Genomic DNA, 21,397 nt, shown 5'->3' on the forward strand with positions numbered 1-21,397 from the left:
GATTAATGAATGATTCGCGACTTGAAGTTGAGTTGACTCTACGCTATAAGTGACTAATATCAATTATAATTTATATACCAGTGTAGCCTTTGTCATCGATATATGTTATATAAATCAGTAAAATATATATTATATGAATTAGTTCTTGATATCTTGGGAAAGATATAACTCTTTGGGGCATACAAATCTGAGTTTTTATATATGCAGCTGGACGGACTGTTAAGCCCTAGAATGAATGCTTTATATATACATTTCAAAATTTACATTTTAATAAAATTGGCTAATATTTTGCTAATGAAGAAGATTTGAAGTTCTGTAATGAACCCAGAATCTTTAGAACAATTTTTATTTCAATGACAGTAACAATGTAATTCTCTATATTCCTCAAACTCCTCTACTTTCTATATCTATATCACTATATATATTTCAATATAGCTATATCCTTCAACTGCCTCTTCTCTCTAACAATAATCAATCGAGCTCAATTGTACAAATAAAGAAATTCGAATACAGGCAATCGAGACTAAATCTGAGACTTCTAGACCCTGTTCAAAGCTGAAATTTTCAAAAAGATTTTATTTCCCTCTTCAATTCTGGTTCACTTTCATGATAGTTGACTATACTTGCTGTACAAAAGGAAATATTACACCATTTCAATTACCATTTCTAACCTCTCATATCTAGATTATTATTCTGCTCTTAGCTGGGCCATACTAACATCAGATGAATCGCATAACTATACTAATAAAAGTCTTTTTTTTTTTTTTTATATATGTATTTTCATTTTTAATTTTTATTCATTATTATTTATATGAATGTAAGTATATATACAGTTGCATTAAGTATGTTACACTAACCGCTTAGGGCGCTAAGAACTATGCGAGCTTACAGACAAATTTGTGCATAAAATACAGCAATTATTCAATATATATGTATGTATATATATATATAAGTATATATATATAGGTTCGTACACTAAGTATAAGTAGGTAAATCGTGTTTGCCAATTTATCAAATAAATACATACAATACAAATACAATACAATAAATTAGATTTACAAACGACAGGAACAAAGTTTGAACTTAAGACAATAAAAACAATAAACCACTAAATCAATCATTGCTCGCATTTACTTTCATATTTGGTTTGGGTGAGGGCGGGATTTCCAGGGCTTAAGATTGGAGATATGTGATATGTTTTCTTACACTTTTTTTCATTTATTTTTTATTTTATTTTTTCATATATATTTTTTTTTATGATTTTCGATTTTGGTTTTCCACCCGTTATACAAGCAAGAAGAGAAAAATAATATATATATATAAGATATTGAAAGATATTGATCTATTTTACATACATAGAGATATCGCATAGATCAGCATCTGTAGCCCATTCTTGGTGAAAATAAATTTTGTGTCTCGAATCGCACAGAGAATTGAAATGGGAGTGTGTATTTCAGGCGGTATGTGGGGATTTCTTGGGGTTTCCTGTTGTCTCGAGATACTTATTTAACTGCATTTTCTATTTTTCTTTTATATTTTGCCTGTGCCATGCATACCCAGTATACATCGAGTATATCTTGTGTGTTTCTCATTTTTCGTTTCTAGTTGTCATTGGGGTCGTTTTTCACTAACTCTTACAAATTTACTTCCTATAAGCTCTGATTGCGTAAGTTGTATGTATTAAAATTAATGTATTTTCAATTAGATTTAGGATTTGCATTCCCACAAAAAATTGCACAGAGTCCTTTGACAGGATGGCGGCCAGTCCAATGCCGAATGATTGGGCCCAGCGCCAGCGGGATGATTCTTGCTATTTGGTGTAAGCGGCGTTAATCAAAATACCGAATAATCACATGTAAATTATTGTCCGAAAGTAGCCCGATCTGCGTCGACTATCCAAACCGTCCTATATACCATATATAGATCGATAGTTCGGTAGATCGATAGCTCGATAGCTAGGCGCGCTGCTGGCTGAGTTGCCTTCCCCCGTTTTTGTTTTTACTTTCCCTAGACTACGACCGTGGTAGTTGGCTACGGCCGTAGCAGCGCCAGCTTTGGTGCTTGCTGCTGCAGGTGGTGCTCCCGTATGGCGATCAGCGACAGCGACCGGAATGCCGAGATCGGTGATGCGCCCGATCCGTTGGCCACCGCCGGCGACAATGTGGTGTACGGATCGGGGGATGCGGACGCGGACACGGATGCGGATGCTGATACGGATGCGGATGCAGATACGGATACGGAAGCTGATGCTGAATCTGGCTGCGTTGGGTGTCATGGCTTGCCGCTCAGGCTGGTGACATTCACACCAGGCGAGATCTTGCCCGAGTTGGAGGACGACGACGACGAAGTCGAGTTGCTCGAGATGGGGCCAATCATGTGCTGTGCCGCCGAATGGGCATTGCTGGTGGGTATGTGCACCACATCGCAGCCCATAGACGAGGACGAGCTGGAGGCGGAAGGCGAGGCACCTGGCGGCGGTGCCACCTGCGCGGCGCCCACATTGCTGCTGGTCGTCAGGCTGAGCGGCGCAAAGTGCTGGCCGGTGGCTGCGCCCGATACGGCCGCCTTCCACAGCAGCGGATTCATGCCGAGTCCGTTGTGCGCCGCCAAGCTGGCGCCGAAGTGCCGCTGGTGCTCGAGAAACTCCTGCGTGGGCGCGCTCAGGTGTGCGGCAGCTGCCGCCGCCGGGCCATAGAAGCCGCGGTACAGATCCGGACGCACATACGGCGCATAGTTGGGTATGCGAGCGGCCAGCGGGGAGAGTATCTTACCAGGAGACGGATGCTGGTGCTGGCCCGCATGCCCGTAGAACGGTGGCTGGGAAGGCGGCAGTTCGCCCGCGGGCGAGCTTTCCTTGCCTGAGCTGGACTCCTTGCCATCCTTGGCCATGTCGGCCAGCGACCAGATGCGCGGCTTGACGGCCAGACTGCCGCCAGTTGCCCCCACTGCCGTTTGCAGGGAGTTCTGCTGCGCCTGCTGGGCGTGCTGCTGCAGCAGCTGCTGCTGGTGGTGGTGGTAGGCGGCGATGTCTGGGGGCGAGCCTGTCGGGGGGCGGAAGTGGTGATGCAGGGCGGCGGGATGGAAGAGCGGATGGGTGCCTGGCCGGTCGTACAGGTCCGGCGATCCATTCGGCGAGCCAGGCCGCGACTCGGACCACTCGCTGTTGTTGCTCTCGCCGGGACGGTCGGTCATCATGTCGCCCAGTCGCCCCATGCGCTCCTTGTCGTCGTTCGAGCCCAGGCCCGAGTCCTTGGCATCTGCAAAGAGTTAAATGAAAGACAAATCAATATAAGGTATTTCCCTAACACGAAGTTTCAATGGACATGGGAATGCATATAGGTATGTAGCTATCGGATTGGGATCGGAATTCATGGCTTACCTAGCAAATCATTCTCCTCCGTGTTCTTATCGTTGTCATCGTCGTCGTCGATGTTGGCATCGTCGTCATCGACTCGATTCCTGGGCTCCCAGGTCATTTTGTTCTCCTTTTTCAGTCTTCTTCTCGCATTCGCGAACCAGGTGGACACCTGGGTCAGCGTCATTTTTGTGATAATCGCCAGCATTATTTTCTCGCCCTTTGTGGGATAAGGATTCTTTTTGTGCTCGTTCAGCCAGGCCTTCAGCGTGGACGTCGTCTCGCGCGTGGCGTTCTTTCGCCTGGCCCCATTCAGGTCCATGCCATAGCTGCAATCAGGTAGAGAGAGAAAAGTCGAAAGGATTAGCAAATGCTTGTGGCACTCAATGTGGAGAAAGAGAGAGAGAGAGATTGAGAGCGAGATAGTGGTGGAAAAACTAATGAGTAAAAGGCGATTAGAATCGGCTGCGAGAGTGAGTGGACACAGTCGAGTGACCTCATGCCCTGTAGGAGCTCTACACTGGTGGCTAAAATAGTGGCCGAGCAAGAGAATTACAGCTCAAGCCATAAATCAGCTGACCAATGGCAGTTGAGCTGGCCAGCAGGATGGAGTAGTACACTAGTGGCAAAAATAGTTGGTAAGCAAGAGAATTGGAGTGAATGAATGAACTCATTAAGCTAATAAGGGCTCAGCTGTTGTGTTCTTAAGAGCAGGTGAAATGGCATAGGGAACTCCCATAGGAGTTGTACACTAGTGGCAAATATAATTGCCCAGGGAATGTCAACAGGATAAGCGAATTGCCGTCGGCTGCTCGAGCTGCTAAAAATTTAAAGTCTAAGAGATTAGCAACTGCTGCTGCTGCTGCTGATTGATACACTGGTGTCCTGAATAATAGGTGGAGCATTAATCCCTAACTAAAGAGCTTCTCAAAGGCTGTCGGCAGTGCAAGCCCCACACAGTGTACCAAAATATTAGCCCTAGGTCGGCTAATCGAATAGACCCCGAGCTGATTTAAAATGCAGCTTGCAATGCTGCGTGCGGCTTTCAGAGAGGAGCATCGTCGCGTCGTTGGGGGCCAGACCATTCGCAGCACTTGTGCGGAACATTTGTTTATAATAAACACATTTGCCAGCCCATTGTCCATTGTCCAATGACCGTTGGCCGTCGGCCGCTGGCCGCTGGCCGCTGGCCGGCAGTCTGTGCCCGAGCTACATTTATGTACACATGTGCAGCTTTGCGGTCTGTGCAACACATTTCGGGGCTGACCATGGTAATTGCATGGGGCATCAGTGTGAGCGCGCGCCTATGCCTGTGTGAGTGTGAGTGCAGCAACTGTCCTTTATCGTTTTTTGTGGCCAGTTAACATGGACATATGCATGAGTGTGTGCAACTGCATCCATAGACAGCAGCAGCAGCCGCAGCAGCAGCAGCAGCAGCAGCAACGGCGGCAGCGGCGTCGGCAGCGGAACAACAGATATGCGTACATATGTAGCTGTCCCATTTGTAGTTTCCAGCCAGCTGCACAACTGGTGGACGGACTCGGATACTGATGCCATTTCGCGGCAGTTGCCTCTACCTCTGGCGAGGCACTCTCGCTGTTGCTGTTGCTGTCGCAGTCTCTGCTGCTGTCGCTGTGTGCGTTGCATTAATTAATTTAAATTTGAAAACGAAGTGTCGCCGAGTGCAAAACACCTGCGCCGACAGCCACTCTCTGCCTTTGATCACTTGACAGTTGAATAAATTTTTTTAATTTTCCTATCAACGTCCGGCGGGCCATACACACAAACATACAAATATACATATATGTATATATATATGTATCGATGCTGGCTGCCGATTGTCAAACAATAAAGCAACAAATCGGGGCTGTGTTCACGCCCACTTTTCAATCGAACAAGGTGGGGCTACATTTCTTTGAAGCTAACCCACTGAATGGGGAATCGCATTCGCCAGTGGGTCGACTGCTTGGCACGTCACAGTGAAATAACTCAAAATTGATTTATTGTGAATATGATTCAATAGACAACAACAACAACAACAACGGCAGCAACTGCAACGACATGACTCAACTTTCAAATTTTTGTTATGGGTGTCAATTACGAGTGGAAACAATGAGGAGAGTACGACGCAGCCAGCACTCTACCTGGCGAAACGTGACGTGACGGGATGTTGTCAATGGTCGAATCGAACAACTCTGTTTCGGAAATTTATGTGAATGCCGCGCTGCCGTGCTGGCGATTCGATGCGTTGTCCGACGGAAGCGGCTCTCCACTTCGCCCATCGCTCATCAATTACAAGCAAATAAATTGTTGTTAATGATAGAAAATCAAATACTTAAGTATGTTTATTTTATTTGTGTTGCTGCTGCTGCTGCTGCTGCGTGCCAATGCGATTGGCTTTTACTTTTTACGCCGTATTTGGGCTGCATTTTGAATGCAGCTGCACGCAACTGTGGCACAACTTTCGACAGACACTGTTCTGGCCAGCCAGCCGGCCGGCCGGCCATCTCCTGCCAGCACTGGCTTGTGGCCAGGGCCGCGCCCTAGTTGAGCATTTGCCTCTTTTCATGTGCTGGTCACGTCTCCGGGCTGTGATGTGTTGGCGTTGATCGCCTGTCGGACCACCGTTCGAGTTCTCGCCAAGCCGAGACTCTTTCTTATATGTATATATATGTATATATATTCTTTTCTACTAGCAAATCGGTTCCCTCAATGTCAAGTGTTTGGTATTCAAGCGCTGCACTTACCTATTAAAGGGATAACCGGCAAAGGCTGCGTCATACGGATGATACATCGATGGATATGGCCAGGGTGCTCCGCCGGCCACTAGATTCTCCTTCAGATCGATGCCAGCCTGCAATGGAAATAGTGAAATATTGTTAGTCGAACACTTAAAAGACTCAAAGATTCAATATAATAAATAACCTATATACGATTATCATGTCTGAGTTTTTGCGGGAGAATTTGAACTGTTTGACCACTTGCCAAGACCTTGAACCGAAATTATTAAAAATCATGTTAAACAAATCATTAGTACATATTTTACGCTTTCAGCTTGAGTTTTTAAGAGGTATACCTTATCAGCGGCACGAAGTCCGAACGGTGGGAGAGAATGGTATTTTTGTGGAATTTATATGCAGTGAAGTCGTATAGGAAATATTATCGATAAGTAAATGCAATTCATATATTTTGAATTTAGTCAATGGTCTATAGTCTACAGTCTTTAGCCTTTAGTCTTCCATAATCCCATTATTTCAACTCATATTTTATGCAAGCCTGCCCATCGTACATATTCAGTGATAACTGATAATGCCAGAGCAGTCAGCAGACCATGAGGACAAGACGTGACCAAAAGGCGTTCGCATCCGCGTCCACGTCTGCACAGCTCTATTCGCTATATATTTATGTGTGTATATATGCATAATTATAGACAGATACTTTGGATTCACAGCTACAGCCACAGCTACAGCTATTTAATTTGATAATGAGATGCGAATACATGAGCGTTGTACATAAACGAGCGTGCGAGTAAATGAAACATACATATGTCAGCCTATAGAAATCTCTCTGCCACGCCGCGTAATTAAAATCACAAAAGCCAAAGCACATGAGTGTGTGTGTGTGTGTGTGTGTGTGTGTGTGTGTGAATTGTTGATTAAGTGTAACATGACAATTACTTATATACACATTTAGTAATTTAGTCTTGTCTAAATTCACTGCGACAGATGTCGATGTCAGCTGTTTGTCGTGTACCAAGTGATAACAGGCTAAAGATTGCACCACACACACACACACACACATATATATACAGAAAAGGTAGCCAAAAGGGGAGAGCAAAGGGAAACGTAGATTGAGAGAGAGAGAGGGAGAGAGGAAGGGGGATAAGTGGCAACTGAAGTCAAGAGCAGCTGCTGCGATGATAACAGAAAGCTGACTACGATAAAAAAGAGAGAAAACGATGAACGTAAGCCAAAGGTGTGACAGCATTTAGCATTTAGCACTTATTACAGGGTATATTAAGCGCAGCTGGTAGGCGTAAGACTACAGAGCAAGATGATTGGTCAATGAGGGATGACATCAAATTAAGAGTATATAGAGATTGGGTTACATTAGAGGATAAGTGTTAAAGCATGTAACTTGTAGGAGCGCACATTAATGTGCATCTGTGATTGATTGATTGAACATGATTGATGTACGAAAAGTAGCTGTGAAGGAGAGATATATTTTTTGTGTGACGCAGCATAAACTAAAAAGATTCACTTGATTGAAGCTGATGTAAGCAAAATGATTGATGTGAATGATTGACTTAGATATTGGGTAGCATCGGTGGTAGGATAAGAAATGAACTGGGGCATGACTTAAAAGCAACTTGGTAGAGGTAAAATTTCATAAGAATGATAATGTTCAAGCTTAGCTATTGATTGAGCATGATGTAAGCGCATGAAAAGTCTCATTAAATGAAAGTTACGTGTAAATTAGTAGTTAAAATTTGAATGAAGCAGAACTTATAAGTAATAATGGTTAACGAATGTATTTCAGGACTGTTTGAAGTCGATGTAAGTCACTCATCGAAGAAATAATTTCCTAAGACGGGTTTATTATCATGATCCACATAGAGCTAATCAAACTCCCAATGATTGATGCAATGACTGCTCATAAATTCCGACTAGGTGTACAATTTATGGCCGCTGGCTTTTAGAGGGTATCTGTGCAGAGGCAGCGAAAGGTCATCAATGCTTGAACATGATGTAAACTCTGGGATTGATACACATCTCGGTACATGGCAACGCACGGGAAGCCCATTGTAGCTGCGCCATGTGCCATGTGCCGGGGCAGGGAGTTCCGTTCGCATGTGAAATATGCGAATTGCATGCGACATTGAGGCGGCTGACAACAGTTGTTGCAGTTGCAGTTGCATTTGCAGTTGTTATCTTCGTCTGGTCTGGAAAGCTGGGCCGTCCCTTTGGCCCTTTGGCGAGACGACAGCAAATCGGAAATATTTGTGTGTCGCCAATATGAGAATGTTTTGCCGTTTGTTTTGCCGTTTAGCCTGACTATCAACGGCAATCGGAACAGCTAGCTGGCAATGGTAGAGGCAAAGGTTCGTCGAAGGTTCGCATGCCCAGCATGTGGTGAGTTTTTGAGTCGAAGCAGCGATAGAGACTGATAACCGGCGACAGAGTCAAAGACGAAGAGACAGCAGACGGCAGACGGCAGACGGAAGACAGAAGACTGAGATCGGCTGTGGTTGCTGTGTCTACTGACAGGTCTACGGCCGGGAAGAGCGCTCGTAACGTGCAGTTCGCAGAAGTCATTTAGCAAAACGTTTTACAACCTTTTGGCCAACTCTGACAATATTAAATTACAGCTCTCGACATCCACAAATACACAAGTCGGCGTGCGGAAGGTCGAAAGTTGCCGTCGAGCGATCAATTACCAGTTGGACTGCTGCAGTTGCAGCAGATACCGATGGCGATTCCGCATCCGCGTCCAATTCTGATTCTGATTCGGATTCCCGATTCCCAATTCCCGATTCCTCAATGAATCGCAAGGGTCGCTCCGCTGAACCGGTTTACATTTTTACAACTTTTACAATAATCGCATTCGGCTATCAAACGTGCAACGTGCAACATGTTCAGCAACAGCAGCCGCAAATAACCAAAAAGTATCTCTTCCTCTCACTCTATCTGTGTGTGTGTGTGTGTGTGTGTGTGTGTGTGCGGAGTGCGTGCTGCATATGGACATGGACATGGACATGCGAGTGAAGCGCATTCGGTGCAACATCCCATAAATTGTTGCGTTTGCTACTACTTACATAGGAGCACGGCAACCGTTCGTTCGTTCGCTCCAGCTCCAGCTCCACCTCCAGGTGCACCTCCAGCTCCACCTTCGCTACCGGCTAACAGCTCGCCCAGATTTTTGCGTGCGATGCAAAATATGAACAACATGAACAGTCGACATGTGTGTGCAACTACGTTTTGCGTTTATTATTGCTGGTAGTGCAACAAGCGCAACATTACATTGCCGCAGCGGCATCCATTACTGCGCCACAGCATTTAGACCAGAACACGGTGCGCGCCGAGCCGTTCGTAACTGATATATACATTTAGGTAGCTACTCACTCGCCGACGTTACCAGGAAGTTATTCCTCATTATTGAATTATGTTCGAAATGCGAGTTATCAATTTCCCTAATATCATTCTTCATTTTCAATTTTTATAGAACTAATAATATAATAATTTATTTGTGCGAATTTATCAGCAGTAAAAATTTGCAGTTGAAGATTTCAGTTTAATCTGAAGTTTAATAAAAATTTTTATATATATATATTTTTTTTATTCCTTCCTTTTATGAAACATTTTGATTGCAAAGTTTATGATAAAGACTTTAATTAAAATATTCTGCTGCTAAAATAAAGTATTTTATACAGGAATTACAAAAATTTCATAAATTTGATTTAATTTTAGCAATCATATGTTCATATGTTTACTGCAAAGCTCATGATAATTTCATTTAACTTGCAATTAAATAAGCTTTAGTTTTTTTACTGAATGAATTTGCTCTTCAATTAAATCAAGCAATCAGAGTTAAGATATTTATAAATTTATTCAAGGTTTCACTTATTTATTGGAATATATATTTATTCTGCAATCTAATTTTGTTTGTTTTACTTTGCTTCATATCTAGCTAATTTATCCTGCAGATAAATGCATTTTAATTTCTTTCTTCAATTTTTAATAAACTCTTCAATCAAATTAAATATTCCCAATATTTGCATATTTATTCAAATTATCACTTATTCATTGCGAAGCTCATGGCAAATATAATTTAGCCTGCTGTCAAGTAAATGTTTACTTTATCGACTGCAAGCCCATGAATGATGTAAGCAAAGCTTGAATGTTGGCCAATTAGACCAATTTAATTTGGCCACTCTACAGCTCAAAGCCCATTGCAGTACTTAACAGGCGGAGGCAAAAGCGCATTCGCAAGCAACTTTAAATTAAAAACTTGCTTACAAATTGTTACTGTACTTTGAGGTATTAATACCATTGTACGGCCAACACGTTGGCGGCATTGGCAACGCATCGGTTCACGCATTGGCGAGTGCGATTTCGCGGGTAAATTAATTAATTCATAAAACTCAACAAAAAAGCAAACTCGAAAATGAAAATGAGAATGAAAAAAGAAGAGCAAGAAGGAGAAGTAGAAAAAAAAAACAGGGTATTCAGCTGATTTTCATTGTTAAGGCGCTGTCTGCGCTTCACGCCAGCCTCAATGGATGTCCCACGAACATTACGCGACATCGACAATTGGCCGACACGTCGACGGCACTGGAGGTGGCTCCACGGAGCTCCCAGTTTGGGGCATGGCCATGGGCAGGGGCATGGGATATGGGTGCAGCTCTGTGGTTTGCCTGTGGTCTGTCGCCTGATGCGCCGCGATGCGAATGATGCGCGTAATGACGGGTCGAGTTAATTAATTGCTGCTTCGATTTAAAAATAAACGCACGTTTACGCAGCGCATTCCTGTCTGTACTCATTGGAACGAGCCGCTTCCGAAGAATGAATGGAATCAGCACCAGCATCTGAATCAGCAGCAGCAGCAGCAGGAGATGAATCTACATCTGTAGCTGTGCCTGTATCAGATTTAAGATTGACGACAGCGAGGACTTTGACTTTGACTTTGAATGAAATAGAATTTGTGGCAGCAGTCCCTCAGGAGCTGCCTGCCTCCTGCAGTTGACAGTTATTGCGCCTGGCGCTTATAAAGTTGTTCCACTGTGAATGTGGCATGGCGCCTGAGGCTGTTGTTGTTATGTGAAAGTTGTTGTTGCTTGTCGTTTGCTGTTGTTGTTGTTGTTGTTGTTGTTGTCGTTGCCATGACTGCTAATTTGTTGTTTGTTGTAGGCAGCCATTCAAAAAACATTCTCGTAGACACCCTCGCTACGCCCTCTACTCTCCTCTCTCCCACTCTCTCTCTCCCTCTCTCTCTGGCTGTATATAAAAGTGCAAAATTTACTGTTAACGTACATTTTCAACTTTGCCAAAAAGCCAAACAACAACGGCAGCAACACAAAAACTTTCCACAACACTTACAGCAACAACAATGCGAACGAACGTGCACAGTTTGAGGGCAAATGTATTTAGTACTTGGTCCTGCTACTCCTGCCGCTCAACGCACCCGTCACCTTGCCATTAAGGACAGCAACCACCCTCGGAGCAGCACATACAACACGAAGCCAACGTCGACGTCGACGTCGACACTTCGACATTTTCTAAAGTTGACAAATCAGTGCATGTACGCTTCTCCTCGGCTCTGGCCTGCGCCTCCTCCGGCTCGGTGGTTGTTTCCTGTCGAGTGGGCTGTGGGCTGTGGGCTGGTGGGGCGGTGGTGCGTGGGTGGTTGGCATTGGTGCGATTTGTAGTTGCTTTTTGGTTACATTTGGCAGGCAAGTTGCCAGCGGCAAAAGTTTTTGTAGAGTAGCTCCCACAGGAACTCGGCTGAGGATATGGATGCGGCAGACACACACACACACACAAACACACATGAGTGCGTATGTGTGTTGTGCCTGGAGTAAGATTATTGTCGAGTGCGAAATTTCATGCCTGCATTGTTGTTGTTGATGATGTTGTGGCACTTAGTGTTAGGATGAAAAAGTCAATATACTCCAGCTGCAGCAGCCCGGACTCTGGACTCTGGACTCTGGAGAGGGCGAGCTGATATGCTGTAGTTGTTTTTTGGCTGGTCTCAAAACATCAAGTGCTTAGCTTGAGCACAATGCAGCACTCGCCCAGGACTCGCCCAGGACTCTGTCTAATTGGGCAACAAAGTCGAGTGCAAATGCGTGCGGCAGTTGCAACATATGCGACAACGTCAATGTCAAATGACAGAAACAAAAAAAAAAATACAAAACAGACTAGAAGAAGAGCCTTAAGGATAAACGAAACTGAGAGATTAACTGACGGCCCGGCCTGCGACTGCGACTGCGGCTAGGTCGGGGGCGGATCACAGGCGGACAGGCTGTCAGTTGCGTGTTGACAAATTTATTAATAAGGTACGAAATGCGGCAGTCGACGCCCTCAACGGACACGGGCAAGGGGCAGGGGCAGGGGCGGGGGCAGGGGCACGGCCTGGCCTATTTGTTGGCGGCTCTTCAAATGTACTTTTGCCATTTGAAATGACAGCGCGTTGTTGCACCATCCCAGCGAAAGGCAGTAGGAGGAAACTCTGGTGGCAGAGCCACATCCACATTCACATCCACATCCACCTTCAGTCATCATCCACCATCCACCATTTAGCATGCGTCGCGCCTGAAGACAACGAAATATATGCCCGTGCTGCGGCAAAATGACAGCCGCTTGACAGCTCGTGTCAAAGTAATGAATCCACCGCACAACGCCCGACACTTTTACAACTCCTGTGCCCCGGCACAGTATGTCTCAATGTCTCTGTGTGTGTGTGTGTGTGTGTGTGTGTGGATGCTAAGAGAAATAGCTCCAGTTTAGCGCCGCTTGCCGCTCGAGCCAAAAGAATATGCCGCATTGACTAATTACGATCGCCCGGATGATTTATGCAGCTGTGCGACGGAAAATTCGAAACCGTTTGCCTTTTAAACGCCTCAATCAATATGGGAACACATATATGCTCTTACTGATACTTCATCCAGTCAAATGCATATACACATACACATGTATATATATATCTTTTCATTTGAATTTGCTGCGTCAGCGTCAGCAGCAGGCGTAGGCGCCTTTTCGGATAACCACATCGAGTGCGACAGTTGTTGATCGCCGATCGATAAATTTCAAATGCGACGAGCTTTTATGTGTTTGTTGCTCTCTCTCTCTCTACTTCTCTCTTTCTTCTGCCTGTCATCATTTGCTCAGATTTTTGTTATTTAGTTTTTAATAAGTCGCTGCTTTATAACAATGCCAAACAAAAGCCAAAATTTATGCTAAACCGCAGCTACTGGCGGCAGGTCGAGTTTTTTGTTCGCTTTTTGTTCGTCAGTCTCTAAGCTTCTTCAAATGCAAATCAATATACTTATGCACACACACACACACACGCACACATGCACAAATGAACGTAAACTTCACTAAGTAGTATGTCGATCGATTTTTTCACACACACACACAGCAACAGCCGCATATCGTAAGTCATGAATGTCGTCTCGTAGTTTTTAGCTCATTTGACATAACTACAAACAGCATTCAAAACTGGTTCAACACTAAATCAGTTCACTTTTGCGATTTATTTCTATATATGCATATTAACATATTTCTGTTTTATATATTATTATTTATTTTTTCTTGTTTTGGTATTTGTTTAATTTAAGGAATCATGTTCACATTGCATATGTATATGCGTATATGTCTCACATATTAATTTATAACTGATTAGTCTTAAATTTTGGTATTTTTATTTTTTATATTCCATTCAAATTATAGCACATAATTTAGACAAAAAGCTGATAATTTGATAAAGCTATTCTGTGCACCATTAAAACGCGCAACAAATGTCAAGCAGAGGCAAATACTTGAAAAGATATTTACGATATGCCGGATACATCATAGATGGATTAGAATGCGACGACTATTAGGTATGTACGCTTGATATATATAGAGGTATTTTGTAGCTTGAAGAAGGAGGAAGAATTAATGAAGGATTTGACTATCTATATAAATTAGCACAACTTATCTAAGACTGAAACAGGGGAGATTGTTGAGAATAGAATAGAATAAGTATAGAATATATATATATGTCGATTTCGCGTACATTTGGAGCTGGTATAAGAGCATTTCGGAAAGTCTTATTTATGGTTGAAGGACTTAAACGAATCTTCATCTCAATTCCATATCAAATATTCATATAGTCATATACCATTTCAATTTTAGAGTCAAGAAATTCCATGCAGAGAGATTCTCATTCCAATATTTGTATTCCCACTTAAGCTATTAATAATATGATTTATATGGAAGCAGCAGCACTTTATCTTCATATGATACCAAATTTGGGGTATTATAATATTAAAGTGCAGCTCGGTCAGCGACTAATTGATTGTCTTCGAGTCCATGTGTCAACTATGAGGCTAATGGCCAGAGAGTTCGACATTCTTTGGAATTCAAGTGAATTGTGCAAGCCACACACACAAGATCCGGTCAGCGTCACCGTGGGAGATCTGACCCGTAGCCCTACTGCTGCCCCTGCCCCTACTCCTCGCTGACCCTCGGCACGGCATGTGGTCCGGAAAGTCAAACCAAATAGAATTGTTTGCAAACAAAAGCAAATTACACGCTGCTATTAGAAATAATTCGGCGAACAATGGACACGCCGTGAAGCGCCGGACATGCTGTAACAGGGACGAGAACGAGAGAAGGAGAACCGTCCAATGTCCAATGTCCGCTGTCCGCTGTCCGCTCGCCGATGGCCCGATGGACCCATTGTAAGACCCAACACACTGACAGCCGCAGTCGCTGTCGCAGCAGGCAGAGCATAAAGCGAGCTCTCTGTCTCATAATAATGCGACTTGAAATATCACCCAGACGGAGAGCCAGGCCGAGCCTTGGGCAGGTCCTAAAAGGTCAGAGGCATGCCACAGGCATAGGCGGCAGCTGGCACAAGTCATAGGTCTAGGGTCCATTCGAGCTGAGCTTCAAGCTCCAAGCTCTTGACAAATCTGTGCCTAGAAAGCAAAAGCAACAACAACAGCGAAACCCTGAGCAAGAGCAAGAGGAAGAGAAGAACTTTGTTGCCAGAGTACCTAACACATGTTCGGAAGCCTGGGCCAATGGAGCTTGTGTGCGTGCCACGGGCACACGATCAAATGACGAATGGGGATGGGGAGGAGCAGGTAGGGCTGGGGCATGACGACAACGACGACGACGACGACGACGGTGGTCCCTGCTCGGACGTTGGACAAATTCACAAATTTATTGCACCATTGTTAAGACGCATGACTTATGAACAGACCGTTTAGCCTGGCCCTGGCCTGGGCTGGCCCGGTCTGGGCTGGGCTGGAGTTTGCATGCTTGGAGCTTGACTTACCGGATTAGCGTAGAATGGTGGCTGATCGGCGGCGATGCCCGACAGGTAGGCAGACATGCCCTCGGGATAGACGCCGAGCGGCACGCCGCCGGGTCCGGCGACCAGTCCGCCGGCTGCGGCCAGGCGCTGATAGTTCAGCATGTCGTATTGGCAGGAGCATATGGTCTGTCCGCTGACGGGATCCGTGTAGATGGTGCGGCCGGTGTCACAGCAGCGGTTCGGATTCGGGTTGCCCGATCCGGGCGCTGGCGGCACGCCCGGTGGCGGACCGACGCCCACAGCTGGCAGCGTGGAGGGGCCGGCGCCGACGCTGCTGCTGCCGGCCGAGGCGGAGCCGTACGGCGTTACGGCTGATGCGCATGGCGAGCCGGAGCGTGCGCCCGGCGGCACTGTGGAGGTGACCATGCCGGGACCCGGTACGGTCAATGGCAAAGGCAAACCAGTGGGCAGGCCGGCGGCAGCGGCGGCTACGGCGGCGGTCAACGACGGTCCCGGACCGTGGCCTGAGCCGGAGCCAGAGCCGGAGCCGGTGGCGGTTGTGGGATTCGCTAGCGCTGGCAGAGGAGTCAACGTTGCTGTCGCTGTGGGCTGCGTATGCGGCGTCTGTGCGGCGTTCGAAGAGGGCGTGGTAGGCGATGAGGCAGCTAGGCGAGTTGAAACGGCATTCTGTAAAGAGCACAGTGAGAAGAAGAAGAGAGGCCAAATGAGTTACGAGACACACCAACTACTGCACTAGAATAGACAGTAGATTCGTTCTACTCTCTGTCTACTGTACCTCAGGTACGGCAGACAAAACTTAATTAAAATCGTTGCCCCCCCTTATCAATATCAATGCGATAAGCGCGCGCGTCTCTTGTGTACACACACACATGCACACACTCGCACTCACACATATGGAGACCCTCGAGCTAAAGCCTGTAGAGTACCCCTAATAGCCATCTTCGATTGCGTCCTAGGTGATCATCAAAGTGGGGCCGCCATTAACAACAAATCATGTTTTCGATTGACAACATTGATTTAAATTACACAGCCAACTGCAACGACAACTGCAACAGCAACAACTGCAACAGCAACAATAACTCTGTGTGTGTTTGTGTTTGTCTGTCCAATAACTGGGAACGGGCTTTGTGCATCTCTTGGTCCGTGCCCATGTTTTTTTCTCCTTTTTTTTTTTTTTTGTGCACATAAGCCTATCGCGCACTTTTGTCAACACTTTTAGTCAAGCAACAACTGCAGCAATAACAGCAACAACAACAACACACATTCGCACACATGCGGCATGCAGACACAAACAAGTTTTGAGTTTTATTTATTATCGTCTCTTTGGCTGCTTTCGTAAACTTTTCTCGATTTTGGTTTTCTTCTTGTTGTTGTCGGTTGTTGCTTGTTGTTTGTTGTTGTTGTTGTTGTTGTTGTTGTTGCTTGTCGGTTGTCGGTTGTCTTGCCCGCTTTTTTTCCTTTTCTTTTACAAATGATCCAAGGCTCAAGATTGGATTTTTATCGCCGGCCAAACAGTGAGTGATACCACAAACTAGGCAGAGATAGCCAGATAGACGGATGCACTGCCTCCTCCTCCTACTCCACTCCACGCCACTTTATCCCCCGCTCCATTCTATCTCTCTCACTCTCTCTCTCTGTCTGTCTGTCTGTCTGTCTGTCTCTGCTGTTGCTGCTGCTAAATGACAACTCAAGTGGCCATACGCGATTAAAAATTAATTCTCTGACCCATATGAAGTCCGCTTCAAGTTGGGTTATCAGTTGGCGCCTTTGAATCAGCCGCCGCGCTGCGATGTTTATCCGTGCCTGGTTGGTTGGTCGGCCATGTCTTCTACTTGAATGTACGAATATAGCGACATACACACACACACACACACTCAGCTCTGTCACTGAGTGTGTGCGAGTTTCTAGTGTAGCATCCAAAATGGAAGCGGCGAGCACTTTTCGAATATTGGAATAAACAAAGCAAAACAAAACTTAAGTCTTATACCAAAGTGTTAAATATCAACACACACACACACACACTCCCCCCCCCCCCCCCTCTCTCTCACTCTTACTCTGTTTGTGTATAGTTGTGTGTGACAGAGGAATTTTTATCTAAACAGCGATTTGCATTTTTTTGCTGCGACTTCAATTCGGATTTTTTCGTTTTCAGTTTCGGTTTCGAATTCGGATTTGGTTTCGGTTTCAATTTTCTTTGTTGTTCTACAAGTTGCATTTCATATTATTTGTTGTTTCTGTTGCTGTTGTTCTGTTGTTATTGTTTTGTTTATCGCAAGCATTTTATGGGCTCTTTTCATAGCGCTTGTTCTCGTTACTTATTTGTAATTAATGTGCCAATGTGTGTGTGCACACGACTGTGCGTGTGTGTGTGTGTGTGTTGGCGCTGAAGTGTCAAGTAGAAGTTGAATTGATTACATTTGAGCAAAAGAGGCAACATTTACTTGCCATATTTGTCACTCTTATATAGATCGTATTACCAGACATGCACACATGCACACATGCACACGCACACACACACTCACGTATAAGAAATGTGCATTTTAGTATAAGCATTCAAGTATAAGAGCAAAACAGTTAAAGCAGCCGCAAAGTATTTGTCGCTTTGCCTGTATTAAGTTTGCAGTTATGTAGTATATAGCCCCTCTCCCCCTCTCTCTCCCACTCTCTCTCTCTCTCTCTATCTGTGCTTTTGTCCATCTCCCTCCCCTCGCCCAATTGGCATCATGTATGTACAAGAGGCAAAACACAGCAAATACGAGTGTTCGAATGTAGCATCCAAATGTATGGCTGACATTTGGGGATTTCGAGTGGATTTGGCAGACATCGATTTGAAATTTTCTTTTGTTACTGATTTATTTTTAACAAAATGCTTGCACATTGCGATCCCATCTTCTTCTTCCTCTGCTGCTGCTGCTGTCGCTCTTCCTCTTCTACTTGTTTTCTATACGATCTGCCTCTGTCAAGTCCAATTGCTGCAACTAACAACATGTTCAACATGTTGCAAATTGATTTGGCCAACAAATTCTATATAAACGGGTATATAGTATGTATATATTTTCTATAGAGCAAAGTTTTAGCAAGGAAGAAGGAGAGAGGGAGAGGTAGGGCAGAATTTGAAAGGAAGACAGACTGATTGGTTGACCAAGTTATGTAAGTCCTCTTTATCTACCTAAAGAAAATATCTTTCTACAAAAAATATATATTCCATCTTATGTATATATTATATTTTATATTGTTTAAATATCTATAATATATATAACATTCTTTTAATAATCTGCCAGCGAAGTAATATCATTTTTCAATTCGTTTCCAATTTGTTTGCCCGACAAATTCCATCTCAAATCTTTCGAATTTCGTAGAAATTCCATCTTTCATCTTATATAATGCAGCTATACATAATTACTATAAAGCAATTGTAAGTGTTTTCGCGCTGATCTTTATTTCTGTTGAATAAAACTCTCTACTCCACATGCAATAACAGTTTTATAAACTGTATAACACTTCCTTGCAGAAGCTCTCTGCTTATTGTTTCCTAGAATCTCTAATCCTAAAACCTTGCATACGAGTCTTCGTTCACAATATTAATAGATAATTGCTTATGCCAAATTTCAGCGAATGTCTATAGATCTTGATCTTGGCGCTTGTCGGCCTTTTTCATATGCAACTAATTGCCGGATATTAAATAAATAAATCAAGATTGTAATCTTAAAACATTTCCTGTCGGATATTAGAGTCAATATTGTAGAATGATATTCTTATTGTTAATATTGATTCTACGCAGGCATAATCATCTAAGCCCCATAAAATACCACTCGATTATAAGTTAAATAAAATCTCATTAAGATCAGGTACAGATTTTCTAATAGTTTTTATATATTGATAGCATCTAGATAGATAGAGGATTGAGCTTTACGTACCATTACTAAACAGACACCGGTTTCATTACTGTGCACTGTCATTTAATTTCGGTTTGCTTTCCAAGTTTGAACTAATAATTATTTATGTATTTTTGAAAAAAACGCACGGCACGAATCGAACGGTAGCAAACGCAATTCGAACACACAATTTTCCAATTCGTTCGAATTGGGAAACGATTTTTGCTTCATTAACTAAAAACTTCTTGCGTTAGTTGTCTCCAAAATCTTGTGTTTGCAATTTCTTTAATCAACTTTGATCAATTCCGTAATTATTTTGTATCCATGTAGCACTCTTTTTGTGTGTGTGTATGTGTGTGTGTGTGTGTGTGTGGGTGTGAAACACTTGTATTGAAAAAACTTGCGCGAATTTGCTTTACACTTTTTTGTTGGTGCGCATTGCCGACGGTTAAACGATTGAACGGTTGAGCAATCCCAGAGTCGGGAACAGTTTGCGATTTGATGGGACTTGAACTGCGAACTACGTGGCTCGAGAATCTTAGCGCCTGCTGCTGCTTGTTTATGCTTATGCCAGGTTACAGTCACCGCCGCCGCCGTAGACGAGGATGGGCGAAGACGAAGACGGAGACGGAGACGAAGCTGGAGTCGTAGTCGGAGTCGGACTTGCAGTCACAGTTGGAGCTGGAGTCGGAATCGGAGTTGGAGTCAGAGACGATGGCGATGGCGATGGCGATGGCGTTGGCGTTGGCGAAGGCGAATCCAAAGGCAAAGAGGCGAAAGCAGCGAGCCAATGCAATGCGAAAGTACCGTACGGGCACACTGAATACGGTATCGAATCGAGCGAGGCGAGCGGCACGACAGGCACTAGCGCTGCGGGCACTACGGGCACTGGCACTGGCACTGACAGAGGCGCTGGCACTGCTGGCACTGACACACAGAGGCAGAGGCACAGGCACGAACGGAACGAACGGAACGAGCTGACGAACGAACGATACGAACAATCTGCGTAACAGCCAAAAGTAGACTAACATGAGTTTCTTGAGCAAGTACAAAGTGTACGACAAATGGGAATTACACGACAACCGACAATCGAAAAACAGCGAAAACAGCAACAACAACGACAACAACAGCACTGGCAGCAGTGCCAGCAGTGGCAGCAGAGGCAGCGAGCAGCAGCTACAAGCAGCAGAGCAACACACAGATAAGCCTCGACTCGTACACAGATACGCCGCCTGCGGCTGTGTGTGTGCGAGAGAGCGTAGCGCAACGGTTGGCAAAACTCGTTTCTCCCCTAATTGTGTGCGCTTGTGTGCGTGTGCGGCTCTCTCGCGAGCTGTTGGTGTGCGTGCGTGTGCGAGTGTGTGCGAGTGTGTGTGTGAGTGAGCTACAGCAAAAGCAGAAAAAGTATCAACGCTAACGACAACAACAGCAAGAGGAACAGCAACAAAAACAACTGCGACAGCGACCGTAACAACGGCAATAATGATTATCATTAAAAGTGGGCTGGCTGTTTGTCACGCGGCCATGGGTGCGAGCGAGACGGGCTGCTGAACTGACTGCTGAACAACAGCGAGAACCGGTTGCGTCACGGCAACAGCAACTGACTGCTGCGGCTGCAGCGATAGCAAACGACAAACGGCAAACGGCCAGCAGCAACATCTACAACAACAAGGCGAGCATACAAAAAGTATCTGCTGCTGCTGCTGCTTCTGCTGCTGCTGCGACCATAAATAAAGTATCTGCATTAAGGTGGTGCGCGCGAGCGAGATAGCATGCCAGAGTGCCCACGAATCGCATTCGCTCAGCATGTTGTTGCTAGCTGGCTGCTGCCTGTTGGCTGTTGGCTGTTGTCGGCATCGTGTGGACGCGCCGAGTGCGGCAGTGGCCGTCGCTGTTGCCGTTGCCGTTGCCGTAGCCGTAGCTGCCGCGTGTTAAGTGCGAGCGAGCCAGCAGAACATGAAAAAATTAACTTAACAACTAGAAAAATGGCTGTTATTGCGTGTTGTTGTAAATGCCGATGTATGTATTTGTACGCACTGTTGTTGCCTTTGTCGTTATTGTTGTTGTTGCTGCTGCTGCTGCTGCTGCTGCAGCTACTACTTGCTGCTGCTGCTGCTGCTGC

The 21,397-nt window shown here is 44.8% G+C and overlaps 1 protein-coding gene across 1 annotated transcript; it reads right to left on the bottom strand.

The window, feature by feature from the left end:
* Positions 1 to 939: 939 nt before the first annotated feature.
* Positions 940 to 20,454, bottom strand: mirr (iroquois-class homeodomain protein mirror). The gene is made up of 5 exons (XM_018008587.2): positions 19,318 to 20,454; positions 15,401 to 16,066; positions 6,103 to 6,209; positions 3,380 to 3,684; positions 940 to 3,257 (listed from the first exon to the last, which is right to left on the bottom strand). The coding sequence occupies exons 1-5, from the start codon at positions 19,357 to 19,359 to the stop codon at positions 2,272 to 2,274; spliced, it is 2,106 nt and encodes a 701-aa protein (XP_017864076.1). The 5' UTR covers positions 19,360 to 20,454; the 3' UTR covers positions 940 to 2,271.
* Between the last annotated feature and the right edge of the window lie 943 nt (positions 20,455 to 21,397).

This window comes from Drosophila arizonae, chromosome 4 (assembly GCF_054131065.1).
Source record: "Drosophila arizonae isolate 15081-1271.41 chromosome 4, UAZ_ARI_1.0, whole genome shotgun sequence".
Lineage (NCBI taxonomy): Eukaryota > Metazoa > Arthropoda > Insecta > Diptera > Drosophilidae > Drosophila > Drosophila arizonae.

Excerpts from the sequence above, each read along its gene's own strand:
- mirr (XM_018008587.2), bottom strand. The coding sequence starts at position 19,359 with ATGACAGTGCACAGTAATGAAACCGGTGTCTGTTTAGTAATG. Across the intron at positions 16,067-19,317 it reads CCGGTGTCTGTTTAGTAATG|AATGCCGTTTCAACTCGCCT; the intron begins GTACGTAAAGCT and ends TGCTCTTTACAG. Across the intron at positions 3,685-6,102 it reads GCCGGTTATCCCTTTAATAG|CTATGGCATGGACCTGAATG; the intron begins GTAAGTGCAGCG and ends ACCTGATTGCAG.